At 36.4% G+C, this 13,543-nt stretch overlaps 1 protein-coding gene across 2 annotated transcripts in view; it reads right to left on the reverse strand.

The window, feature by feature from the left end:
- The window catches only part of LOC134803938 (carboxyl-terminal PDZ ligand of neuronal nitric oxide synthase protein), a 185,427-nt gene that overhangs the window by 89,112 nt on the left and 82,772 nt on the right, over positions 1–13,543 (reverse strand). For both annotated transcript variants that reach the window (XM_063776766.1, XM_063776765.1), the window contains exon 3: positions 6,337–6,438. In XM_063776766.1, the coding sequence (XP_063632836.1) occupies positions 6,337–6,438 (102 nt within the window). The remainder of the gene's footprint in view (positions 1–6,336; positions 6,439–13,543) is intronic.

Below are 13,543 nucleotides of genomic sequence, written 5' to 3' on the forward strand. Positions count from 1 at the left end.
CAAACGCGTTCCTACGCACACAGTCTAAGCTCCTGTAGGTGAAAGCGTACCATGCTTGTGTGAGTGAGATAACACGTGCGAGGGTTCCCGCCATTTTGTTGTCAAGTTCGATGACCTCAATGACTCAAAACTCATTGCGCGAATTAGGAAGAAATAAAAATCGTATTATGCTGTAAGGTGGGTATCTAAGCTCGATTTATACAATAGTTTCCTATTTTGAATCACTACAAACGAAGAAACAAAATTTTTGTAAGGAAATTCAGACCACCAAAATATTACGTAAGTTGAAAACATGATTTTTTGTTCATATAGATATTGTGTTGTTTTCAGTGTGATCTGATAGGTTTTGTAAATATTTGTTTAATATTTGAATATTTTACGTGGCCTCCGCTCTGCGCACCGCGTCGTCGCGCCCTTGATGCCAGCCGGTAACTGTGAGGTAACCGAGAGCGGGTGGGCGGCACTTTCAACGGGAGGCAGGGAGTGTCCATACTGTACGTTAGTAGGTTAAGGTTAAAAACTATGAGCTGTTGATTTTATTCAATAATGTTTACATCACTCTAGTCATTTTTACTGTCCGTTAAAAAACATTATAACTATCTTTCCCATAACGGAACAATGGTGTTCCGGACCTTTGGGAGGAGTGCGCGGAGCCGAAGCCAACACGTAGAAGCCCTTTTGACACTTTAATGAAATGTAAGGGGTACACCGAGCGGATGTTGCCGTTGCCCGTGTCATAACTGTTATTAAGTATTACATATTTGTTTCTAGCAACTCAGTACATCCATTACCCCCGTGCCCCAGACATAGGGAGGTAATTAGAATAAAATAATTTAAAAAAATGCTACGTAAACGTTTTATAATTTAATGTTTTGCAGTAACTTTACGGTTTTTTTTAAAATTATTATGCCTTATTTTGGTTGGAATTAACAGTCACATTCTGATCATGAAAGTAAAATCTAGTAGTAGGGACATTGCCTCAGAAAAAACGCAACCCGCAACGCACCGTAGCGCTCTTCTGTCTCATTAATTATTCTCGAATTGGACCGAAGAACTGTCTCAGATAAGATTGGTTGTTAAATCAATACCTACTAGTATTTACTTACAAACATTATACGTATAGGCAAAAGATCTCAGCATTCAATGTTACTGAATGCATGGTATAACAGGCCGCCGGACGATATCGGCCTGTCAGTTAAGGGGCCCACTGATTAACAGTCCGCCGGACGATATCGGCCGGTCAGTGGTTCGGAACTGTCAAATTTTTGTTCTAAATGGGCCCACTGATTAACAGTCCGCCGGACGGTATCGGGCAGCCAATTGTTCGGAACTGTCAAAATTTTGTTCTAACTGACAGGCCGATACCGTCCGGCGGACTGTTAATCAGTGGGCCCCTTAACTGACAGGCCGATATCGTCCGGCGTCCTGTTAGTCAGTGGTCGGCTTTAGTAAGCATATCGCTGTTGAATTCTGTTGACCGATTCAGATTTGCAACAAGTTTATGAACGGCGATACTGTGTTTATTTAGTGGTAGATCATCCGACATTTACTACAATATCGATTTTAACTTAATATCGGTCTTGACGATCAGTAAAGGCCTTATTAAAGACTTGGGATAAAAATCATACATAATTTAATACATATAATAGTATTTTATATAATCGTGATATATAATAGAGAGCTTTTCAGTCGAGTACCGTGTTTAGACAACGAAGCTTGCTGAGTTGTCTAAGTAAGGTACGAGATTGAAAAGCTTGATTATATCACTATTGTATACAATACTTTTTCTACGCGTCAACAAAAATAATACTTTAAACTAGTAAAATCATTTAGGTAAACAAACCAAAAGTATACAGCTAAGATACGCGAACAGCCGCGATACCTTCATGTCATTCATATTCGTACGCGACCCGGCCGCCGCGCCCCGCGCCCCACGGCGCCTTCTCGTAACTCATGAGGCCCTGGTACTTGCTCCGCGCTAAATTCAATTTTTAGACAGTTTTTTCTTGATTTTGGCCACCGTAGCCTATGGAGACTAACAAGCAACGCTAAGTGGTTTTCGTAGTCAATGGATGTTGCTATATTAAGGGTGTCACATGCGCGTTTCTGACTTATGAACCAATTGTTTCTAATACAACCTAAAATAAATAATTAATTTGAGCTATGGTTTTGTTTCGTCCTCTTGATCGCGGCGAGCTGTGATTGGTCAATTTCATTATAGTTGACTAAACTGTATCGAAATGAATATTATAGTTGAGTTGGGAGCCCACACATTAATAATACCCAATTGCAGTTTGGTATAAGAAATCTTAATTCAAGAATTATAGTCGACGAGTAGAAAAATTAGTTTTCTCAAAAATGGACGGCAAAGTCGACTTTGCCGTTTAAAAAATAGGTCGCGAAGCGCGTAGTTTATGGTCAGTCAAAAATTAAAAAGTTTAAAACATTGCAGTCTCGATTTTGGGACTGCAATGTTGCATACAAATTCCATTATTTGTCGAGTTCCAAACTTTTTAAAAGTTGAAATGGCGATATCAAATGAAGGCACAGGCCCATTAAACAGCCAAACAGATGGTTAGTACCGCGACTATTTAGCTGTCTCAAATAGGTTGGCGTATTTTCGGCAGAAAAATACACTTCTGTTTTTTTATTAAAAAAATAAAAAGGCGGCAAAGCTAATTTTTTCAATTGTTTCTACTTTTTTCTGTGAAAATATATACGTAAGAACGTTGCTTTTGTAAAATATTTCTATGATATTTATATTTCTTGCACCATTTTTGAGAAAAGCACTATATATGACTCGGCTGGAAGGCTACTTGCTGCCTTCGGATTCAATTAAACGGACTCCCAAGGTCGTCCGTTTAAAACGAATCCTCAGCCTGCAAGTAGCTACTTCCGAACCTCGACAATAATGTACTATTATAACATCGCCTTACATAATTCTTTATTGCAACCATGGTACAGTATACATAGATGTCAAATATAATATACAATGTTTCACATGGACCCTTTAAGGGCACATCATATCAGTAGCTCACTCATTCATAACATATTATTATATTAATTGTATAGTATGTAGCAAAATTATTAATCTATCTAAAAATATCTTTCTTCTTGGGCCTTCTGATGTATGCCTAGTTGCCTACCAAACACCAGTAAGAGCCGAGCCGTGAACCACATACTTACAAGTATTTCCAGTTGACGTTGCAATTTTTAATTTGTGCATATCCAGAAGGCCCGTGAATCATCTCATTGCGGCCACTGCCGGCGGTGAGTTTCCCAATGCGCTGACCTGAATTTTCATTTTGTATGCTTCAACGCCTGCATTCAGGCAGCGTATTCATCTAGCGGTGTGTTTAGTCGCTCGTTGGCTAAGGCTATGCTTTATTATTTACCTATTTAATTTAGCCTTAGTTAATTTTATTTGGAAAATTATGTCAGAGAAGCGTTTAAGGTAGGTATTCTACGAGGATGCGAGGATCAGAGTCACGAATTGCGCTGAAGGAATATCAATACATATATTTATTTTATATCATAGAATAAACAATCGTTTTGCAATCTAAACAAGGATATTTTTCGAGCCTGATGGAATCCACTTGCGCGTAAGTATTCATTTGCAATTATGCGATAGAAACTATAGCTTTGCTGCTTTAGCTATAGCTTTCTTCACAAATTCCTAGCTTGAAGCAATCGAATAGATTTAGTTTAACAAAATTTGCGGGCACGTCTCCCGTAGGTACACAGGAGTTGACGGCTCGCCATTAGATACCCGGTGATTAATGACGACAGAAAAAAATCTAGGCGCTCACTCACTCCGCCCCGCCCGTGAACAAATCACATCTCGGTTGCCGCCAGAATCCCAACTTGGGCCTATACGACAAAACCGATTTATCGTGTTTGTAGGCAAATGACTGTTTGCTTAACGCATTTGACATAAAGTTGGATTCACGTCACGTCTCTTGAGCATATCGGCATCATAAATATCGTTTTTAAAATATTTGATTGTCACTTTCTTTTGTAGTTATTTCAACGGGTTACTCACGTAAATATTATGAAGTCTAAAAACTCGATGTTTCGATCCACTTTTCGAATATCTGCTTCACGGAACACCGACTGCACTGAGATCATATAATTTGCAACAATCTATTTTCGAAACATCCATTCGTTGAGTTGCAGTTTTGATTACAAGGCAGATTGAAGTATATTATAACCGCGGCGTGAAAATGTGAACAAGGAGGTCGTCTAAGTTTTCAATCTAACTTGGTAAATATGGCGCGAAAGACACTCGCTGGAGTCAATTTGTGTAGAAATCATATGAATACTGACATAGTGAAGATCAGAAAAACTTAGTGAGACACCGAACAGTTAAATTAAATGGTATGCTGTGCATCTCGCTCGTACTAACATATTAGTGCGAGCAAGATGTAGAAAGTAAATTACGTAGACGTTGGCGTATATCTCAGTGTTGACACTATCAGTGACTCATGGTACGGGTACTAATGGCATTATAGAAAACCTACTAAAATATACTTTACAGTACATATGGTCTTATTTTCCCGCACTAGTGCGTAAAATAGCACTTTTCGTGCGATGTCAAAAGTTTAAAGGGCCATATGTACTGTACAGTGGCGTGCCTAGGGTTTCAGAGTAAGGCAAGCCGAAAGATGTTTTCGTAATAAATGTCCAATCTCACTCTTTAGACTCAAATGAATTTGCTAGCGTACCGCGGCGAGCTATCATAGCGCACAGGGCATACTAGGTACTACTATAACTATTAGCACAGAATAAATAATAGTACTAGGTACAGAAGACTCACTCTCTAACAAAACGCGTCTGTTACGATCAGCACAGATATGGCCGCTAGGTGGCGACAGCGCCACGCGCGGCTTATGGCAAACCCCAAAATTGAGGCCGAACGGATGTACTTTTAGCTACCTGTAGCAAAGCGACGAAGTCGCGGAGTGAGCCACGCCTGCTACTACATAGTTTTAGGCATTTGTATTCCGATATTTGTTGATTTTATTGTGTTTTAATTTGTTGATTTTTTTTGCATGAATATACGATTTTTATTTCTTATTAAAAAAGGTGCCTTTTTTTTACTCTTTAGTAACTATTGCATTGTTTTTAAATGAAGGGTTAAATTCTCTTTAAAATGATCCCACACACTCATACTTTACCTTCAACAACATAAGGTTTATAACGGCTTGAAACAAAAATCCGTGGGTGTGCGATTTCCGTGACGCCGAGTGTAGATAGAATTTTACAAACATATCAGAGGGCCTACCGCGAACACTGAAGTTTGCAAATTGCATGCTTCTTTCTCTGTCACTATAATTACGCATTAATTGGAGTAAACCAACAATCCTTGTGTTTTGTCAACGGCCGTACAAAGTTTTCTCTTAATGCGACTGACTTATCTGAGAATACACAAGTCGGGTGTTGGAAATGATATCCCATTTTTCTACAAAGTTTAACGATTTTACCTTGTCTTCGTTGAGTTACGTGGATGCATCTCATACCATCACAAGGAACAACTTCATCCATTGTTAACACTTATAAACGTCACAGCAAACGAACAAATCCACATTCATTACCTATTTCAAATTCACTTAAATAAATTGAGCTTTCGTTACTTTCGACTCGACTAAATAATAATACACTTGAAGTAAACGCGTGCCCGTGCGAACTTATGCAGCTAACTTCACACCAAAAGCCAGGCTTAAATCGCCTTATAAAATTGCTATACATACCAACAAATAGTTACATCGTTCTATGGCGGTTTGTAGGCTAAGATCGCCAAGAGCGGGACGAAAAAGCAAGCCCGGTTGCAAGCCGACGAGTGCGAGCAGGATAGCTAGAACATCCTACGCCTGATTTCTTTCGCGCGGACGAGGCGCCACCACGGCAAAAATTTGCAACACGCTGGCGCCGCGGTCCGCGCGCCTGTGGCTTGAATTTAATAATACGGGTTCATTTGGCGCGCGGTTTAAAAATAATCTATATTGATTATTGATCTTAGCACTACGTTATTTCGGTAAGGCAACTAAGGCAAGCCCGGCTTTTGGGTTTGTATGGAAGTACCGCCACTGGTACTGTAAAACGTTGTACGATACACGTGCGATTAGGTAATTCGCAACTCGTGTCGATTTAAAACACTCCCTTCGGTTGTGTTTTAATTTATCGCCACTCGTTTCGAATTTCCTCTTTTCCGCACTTGTATCGTAAATAACTATTCCAAGTTTCAAGTTTAAAATACTTTCCCATTCACATTAAACAAAATGTAGGTACATTGTACTTATAAAACATCTAGAATTTTGAGAAATGCAAAAAACTCACCTTTTTAGGCTTGGGCTTTTTCCGCGTGGATACCCTTACTCCATCCGTCGATACTTCAATGGTTACTTTTCGCTTCTTTACACCCTTAGCTTTGAACTCGTACTGAAACAAAATAAATCCGTCAATTATTTACAACTAGCGACAGTATGGCGACCTGCCCCGGCTTCGCACGGATAAACCTTAACAAATTATACACCAAAACCTTCCTCAAGAATCACTCTATTGATAGGTGAAAACAACATGAAAATCCGTTCCGTAGTTTTTGAGTTTATCGCGAATATACAGTCAGACGGGGACTTAACAAAGATTTACTAGAGCTTATTTATAGTAATAGGTATTACAGGAAGCCATTTCATCTTTCTAAGTCTTTTGCAAGTAATAAATATACGATAAAAGGGATGAGAAACGAATCGTCGGGTAATTTGTTTTGTTTAAAACATTTAACAGGGGCGAGGGCGTAGCTGGCTAAAAAAAGCTTTTTAAAATAGGCCTGTCCGACCGGCCGCCAAAATAATTGATGTTTCACGCTTAAATGAAGAGTGCGCCGCCTAGCTTAAAAGTCTTAAATAATTAAGCCATTTTTATTTCTATTATAGTCATTTGTGCCTCCATACCTCATACGGCTGCTGCTGCCATTACACCGAATACACAAAAACATATAATAAAAAAAAAGTGAAAAAAATGTTATCAATCAAAAGTCTATAATTTAACTTTTATTCAAGAATCTCTGAGTATTTTTACCCACACGCAAAGCTAATAAGGATACTATTTATATCGAAAAGACAATAAATATTGTTCGGTTTACTGCGTGTTCAAAGATGGCCTGGCTTCCACAATGTGGAACGACAATCTCCTTTAGTAAACTTATTTATCTCATTGTTTTCACAAAGTAGAGCAAAATCATCTAAATTCCAAAAGTATAATTATAATTTTTCGTGTCATCATCTCATACGCCTCGTAGGTAGGGTACCTAATGTATAGCTAATACTACAATTTTAATATGAGCCTGTGTGTTGTCTTACTGCAATACTGTTCCTAACCCACATGTAAATTTGAGCACTGTGTTAAATTTCACCCTTTATTAGTCCCTTAAAGAACGCATATATATAATATAAAATACGCGTGATCAACTTTATTTAATAAAGACCTGCTTAATTTTGTCAACAAAACATTGTTAGCATTTAATTTTGCATCATTGCTATAATTTGAAATCGGACCAGACCCTGCTCTCGGCAAAATTCATACTACGTTAAGCCCGTAATTGAGATCGTTCCCATTTCATTTTTCACGTTTATAAATCAAATTAAGAGGTTCTTATATTTTAGATTACCGTTTAGATATATTTTTTTGATAAGTATGTCTATCGTCTTTTATGTAGGCATAAAATAAGCGAGCATTGCTCTTTCTAATATATGTTTGCAAGCATCTTTGGATTCCTTGATGACTTATTTTGGGTAGAAAATATGGTATAGAATATTTTGTGTCTAAAGCTGTCATAGAAAAACTTGCTTGTTGCAGGTTATCTAATATAGTAAACAAGACGTATCATTCCATTGCATATTAAAGCATGACTCACGCTAGACGGTGCCGTGCCCGGACCGAGGCGTCCGACATGTCATTTTCTATGACGGCTGATCGGCGATCACGTGGTGCTTTCCACAGAAAACGACGCGCCGGAAGCTCCGGCCCGGCCCCAGCCCGGTCTAACGTGAGTCAACCTTAAAACGGAAGCGAAACCTAAGGAAAAGACTTATACCTAACCTAACAGTAGGTATATGTATACAGGTTGGCTTAAAATACGTTGACATACAATTTTTACTGCTGCTGCTAATTTTTAATCTCGCGAAATTTTAGTAGATTTAAGTCTCTTGATTATTTTTTATAAGGGCTTAAATCTCTCAGAAGTATACTTTCAGAAATAATCAAGTTTATATTTTTCTATTTCGTCAAATATAAGAGCCTCAGTAGAGAGTACCATTTTGTACCATTTGGAGTTGAAACTCTAGGTCCATGGGGTCCCAGCGCGTTGTTGAACAGCATAAGTGGTTCGCAGAAATCGCGAAGCGTCTGGTTGATGTAACTGGGGACCGAAGAACTGGCTGCTACCTCGCACAACGTATCAGCATTGCGATACAGCGAGGAAATGCCGCCAGCATCTTTGGTACAATGCCTCAAGGGCCTAGTTTAGAACTACTTTTTAATTTTGTTTAGTAATACCACTGTAGGTATATGTATATCTTGTTTCTAATAAATTATTGTTTTTCTATGAGGTGTTTCATAAAATCGATACATGGAGATGTGACATTAACAGTCAGCCCTTTGATGTGACCAAACACGTAAATGGACGTTGGTTATGCAATATGCTAAAGTATTCGGAGGAATAATACTTACAAAGCTTATAAATGTGAATTAAATTCGTCAAAGTGGTATTAATTTGAAAAGCGACAGCGTCGCTCCGAAGTGGCCGGTGTGTTTAATGATTGGCTACAAAATAACACTACATATTTGAAGCTCAAATTGTTATATTCTCCACCTGCGCGTCATTTTCCTCGATTACTGCGATCCACTGAGGCGATTTAAATGATTTATGATGTTTTCCGAGTTTATACGGTACTCCTATCAATCTTGCTTAGATTTTGTTGTTGTATACAACAAAAGAAAAACAAAAATCAGATCTAATAAAGTCAAAATACTTTTGTTATTATTTAACGGTTACGCATTTAGGGAACGTGAGAATTAAATTTATAAGTAGGTATAGAAAGAAAATAACTTTATGAGGGATTCCATTTTTCACTTTTCACTATAAAACCCTTATAATGTCTCACAACCGTCATGTTGAATATCGTATAAAAATCATCCTACTCGTACACCCTATTAAATAGAACATGATTTTGCACTGACAATAAACAAAAAATAAAGTGGGTTTTAACTAATAATTCGGGCACAATGGATGTTTCATTTTGTACTTTAGTGTTACGAGTACAACAAACTAGAATAACTATATAAGTGTAACTAAAGTTCAAAAATTACCCCACATTTATTGTGATGCGAGCAACTCAACCGTCCAGCTTGCAAGTTTACTACGTCAAATACTATTGTATAAGTAATGCCGCGCAAGAGGTTTGAATTTTACTTTAGCCAATCCATTTTTATGGAACTGGAACTGGAAATGGAGATTCTCCAAATTTTGCTCGCCACCTTTTGTAGCAAAATCGGTAACATGTTTCTCAGGAATTGTTTTATTTAAAAATTTATTGTAAAAGCAAAATCTTGCGGAAAATATAATTTTCGATTGACAAGTGACAATTACTAATCAAAACACGTTTACTTCATAAATACTGTGACAGGTGATTGATAACCAAAGAGGAAAGTGTTCTTTTGAAATTATTTAACCTTCTTTGTAACATTATGTTAGGATAACCATGTGAAGCCTAAAAAAATGGGATAAATAAAAAAATATATAAAAAAATACTTTTGATTATTTTAAAAGCATGAGACTTCATTGAGGGGCTTAAATAAGGGAAGATGTATCTAAAACATTGATTTTGTATTACCAATTTGAAGTAACCCTGTATATGTTCCGTCGCTGTACGAGTTGCTAAAGGTGAAAACCACGTGGAAATAAAAAAACAACGGGTTGCACTCCGGGAGTGCCGGCAGAAGTGAAAACTCAATGACATTGTAACAGTTTTTCGATCAGGTCACGTGTCCGTCTTACGTCTTACGAATCTTACGGTCACGTGACCTGTCGCGAGTTTAACATTTTTTCTCCATCACAAAAAGTGCACAGCGCCGCTAAAGAAGTTTTTACTTCAAAAATTGTAGACGATGGTACATAAACCAATAATAATAAACACATATATGTAAGGATCATTATTTAATAATAGCTTATATTTTGATCATTCTTACTTTTGTTTATGATTAATTTATAAAAGAGTATCAATTGACTCATACTTGTCACTGGTTCCCGCCATGTTGAATTGTTATATTAAGTGGGTATAGCAGTGACAAGTGGGCTGTTCGAGTACGGACAAGTTAGAGTGAAGACGTCTTGAATAATTTATTGTAAATTGGTTGTTATTATGTTTGTAACAAATGAATAAAGTTAAAATATTGGTACAAGTAATAGTTTTCATCATCAACCCGGTAATAACCCAACAACTCAGAAGTTGGATCCAACAAAAATCGATAGGATTTTTGCCACGCCGCACGAACGTAAGGTTTTCTTTTCTTTTTCGTTTGTATCAGTCAGTAAACTATATTTAACGGAAAGTGTATTAAATTATGGTAAGTCAGTTCTTTATATTTTTATTAACTCCCTTTTATTTAAAAAAAAAATGGTTTGATAACCTACCGTCATGTCTGTATTAAATATACTGTATATATTATTAAAGATAATGATGATGATTTGCCCAATTTTGGTATATGTATGTGTAGAAAGAACGTACGAACGGATGACAGGTAGTCTCGCTTATAATAAAAATACGAAATTTAAAATGTACAGTTGTCATTTAAGCGTTTTTGAATATTACATATGAGTTAGTGAAAATTAGATCAAATGTCATTATAATGCTTCTATCTTGATTGTATGATGGTGTACCACATCGATTATATCAAGTTCAGGCTAAGGACTCATTATTTAGTTTTGTTGCGTAGCAAGATAGCATAGTACAACTGTAGTAGCAGACTACAGTAGGATATTGTTTTATGTACATTAAGATTTACGATCTGCTGCACCTTTTGAGGTCAGTTTGCGTTACTAAAATTGTATGAATACACTGGCTTTGTAACCGTGAAACCGATGAGTAAACTAAAAATAAAATCTTGCCAATTGAATACCTCTGAAGTAAACCCCTGATGCCTTTGTATTAGCAAAGCCTCTAGTACGAAGTTTTTAAACGCGATTTGCGTCAGTGTATAACTTACTTATTGTTACGAATGCATCTAAGAGATTGCTTTTATTAAAATGTTGGGCATTATAATATATGAGCTTTCGGAACTACACTTTAAAATTATTCTGATCACTATGTAAGTTTATTCATAATATTGCGAATCCATGCGCACAAGAAAAGAAAATGACGTGTCGATCTAAGTTAAAATTGGAAACCATAATGCAGGGTTACGTTATGTAACTTGTGTACCTAGTGCTATTAGCTATTAATGTTTTTTTAAACCTAGGGGTTTTATACTGATATCGGTTTTCATTCAGCGACGCTGTCCAACGCAGCATTACTTATAAAAGCCTCGATGAAGCTAAATGACTAGAACACGTGTTTATAATTATCTCCCTCCTTGTATGGGAATACAACACCTCTATGACATGTTGGATGTTAAACGTAATAATAGTATGAATCAGAGTTGGGCACTTATGATTGCAATCTGTGATTAAACTAAAATAAAGCTTAGTCATATGATTTCATAAGGAATAAAGTAGCGGTCGTAAAACGAACCTTATTTTAACTGAAACAACTAAAACGTTAGTTTGAGTAACCATGGTAACCATCTGCTCGAATAATTAAAATACTTTCAAACCATGATCGAAGATAAAATCATAAGTGTGTCATATCGAATTCAAGCTAATTGGTATACTCATGATAAATTTTACAAAATAAGTTGCCGTTATTAAGACTAACGTTACCATTCTCATTTTTTTAATTTAACTAATTTTGCCCAACTCTGGTATGGACATACATCTATATTAAATCTCCAGGTTAAGGAGCGTATGTCGTTTGTTGAATACACGAGTAGTAACTCGTTAACGAATGTACTTATGTAATATGCTTCTATTGTTTTTCTATTGCCCACTCCTCAAGATAAGTAACTCGTAACTTTGTACGCTGAGCATTAAAGTATTTTTTGTGTCAATTTACACATACTAGATATCGTGAACTTGAATCTCAATGGATTCAATTTAATAACCCGTCACCTTTTGGTTTAGACTGTATAACTGTATGTCATCACGTCTAAATTTTATGACTAACTAATGTAATCAGCTTTATCATAACAACCTTGTAAGGGCCAGTAATTTTGGCACGAGTACTTAATCAATGTATATAAATTATGTATCTGTGTTACCATGATGATCATGGAGAAATACGAGGTCGATGGGAAATCGATATGCTTAACTATTTGATATAATATTCGATTGCGAGCTACGCATACTTTAAATATTTAGAAACTCATTTACCCCTTTATTTATAGAATGTGAATCATAATTTCAGTGTTTTATCTGACAGTAACGTTTGCTACATTTTATTATTTTTGTTTGTTTCTGTAATAGTAGTAAATCATACTTACCTAAATGGAAAACAAAGGACCTTAATTGGAATATGTATTCTGTGGATATCTTTGAAGTTGCGTGTAGTACTGTAAAGTTGTAACTTATAACTACGCTTATGCGTAATATGTAGAGTCATATGTAGAGTCATATGTAGAGTCATATGTAGAGTCATATGTAGAGTCATATGTAGAGTCATATGTAGAGTCATATGTAGAGTCATATGTAGAGTCATATGTAGAGTCATATGTAGAGTCATATGTAGAGTCATATGTAGAGTCATATGTAGAGTCATATGTAGAGTCATATGTAGAGTCATATGTAGAGTCATATGTAGAGTCATATGTAGAGTCATATGTAGAGTCATATGTAGAGTCATATGTAGAGTCATATGTAGAGTCATATGTAGAGTCATATGTAGAGTCATATGTAGAGTCATATGTAGAGTCATATGTAGAGTCATATGTAGAGTCATATGTAGAGTCATATGTAGAGTCATATGTAGAGTCATATGTAGAGTCATATGTAGAGTCAGAGCTATACATAGCTATACCTTGAGTGGTCTTCATATAAAGAGTCGATGACGTATGTGCAGCTAGTATCAGTAGATAGGAAGCGCCATGTTAATCTTGTGGAATCGATGTGTTTGTGTAGGTATACACAATATACAACGCACGTGGATGGACGTGTGAGACTTTAATGCACGTGGATGAACGTGCGAGACTTTAACGCACGTGGATGAACGTGTGAGACTTTGACGCGCGTGGATGAATGCGCTAGACTTTTATTCCAACTTTCATAAATATATTTACAACAATTTAAAATAATTAGTCAACCATATATGAGTATAATTTAATCATAAAAACATAATAAACAGTAATAATAATATGCAAAGAAAAATTAATAAAATTTCTACACGTCTATTACTAA

This window comes from Cydia splendana, chromosome Z, assembly GCF_910591565.1.
Source record: "Cydia splendana chromosome Z, ilCydSple1.2, whole genome shotgun sequence".
NCBI lineage: Eukaryota > Metazoa > Arthropoda > Insecta > Lepidoptera > Tortricidae > Cydia > Cydia splendana.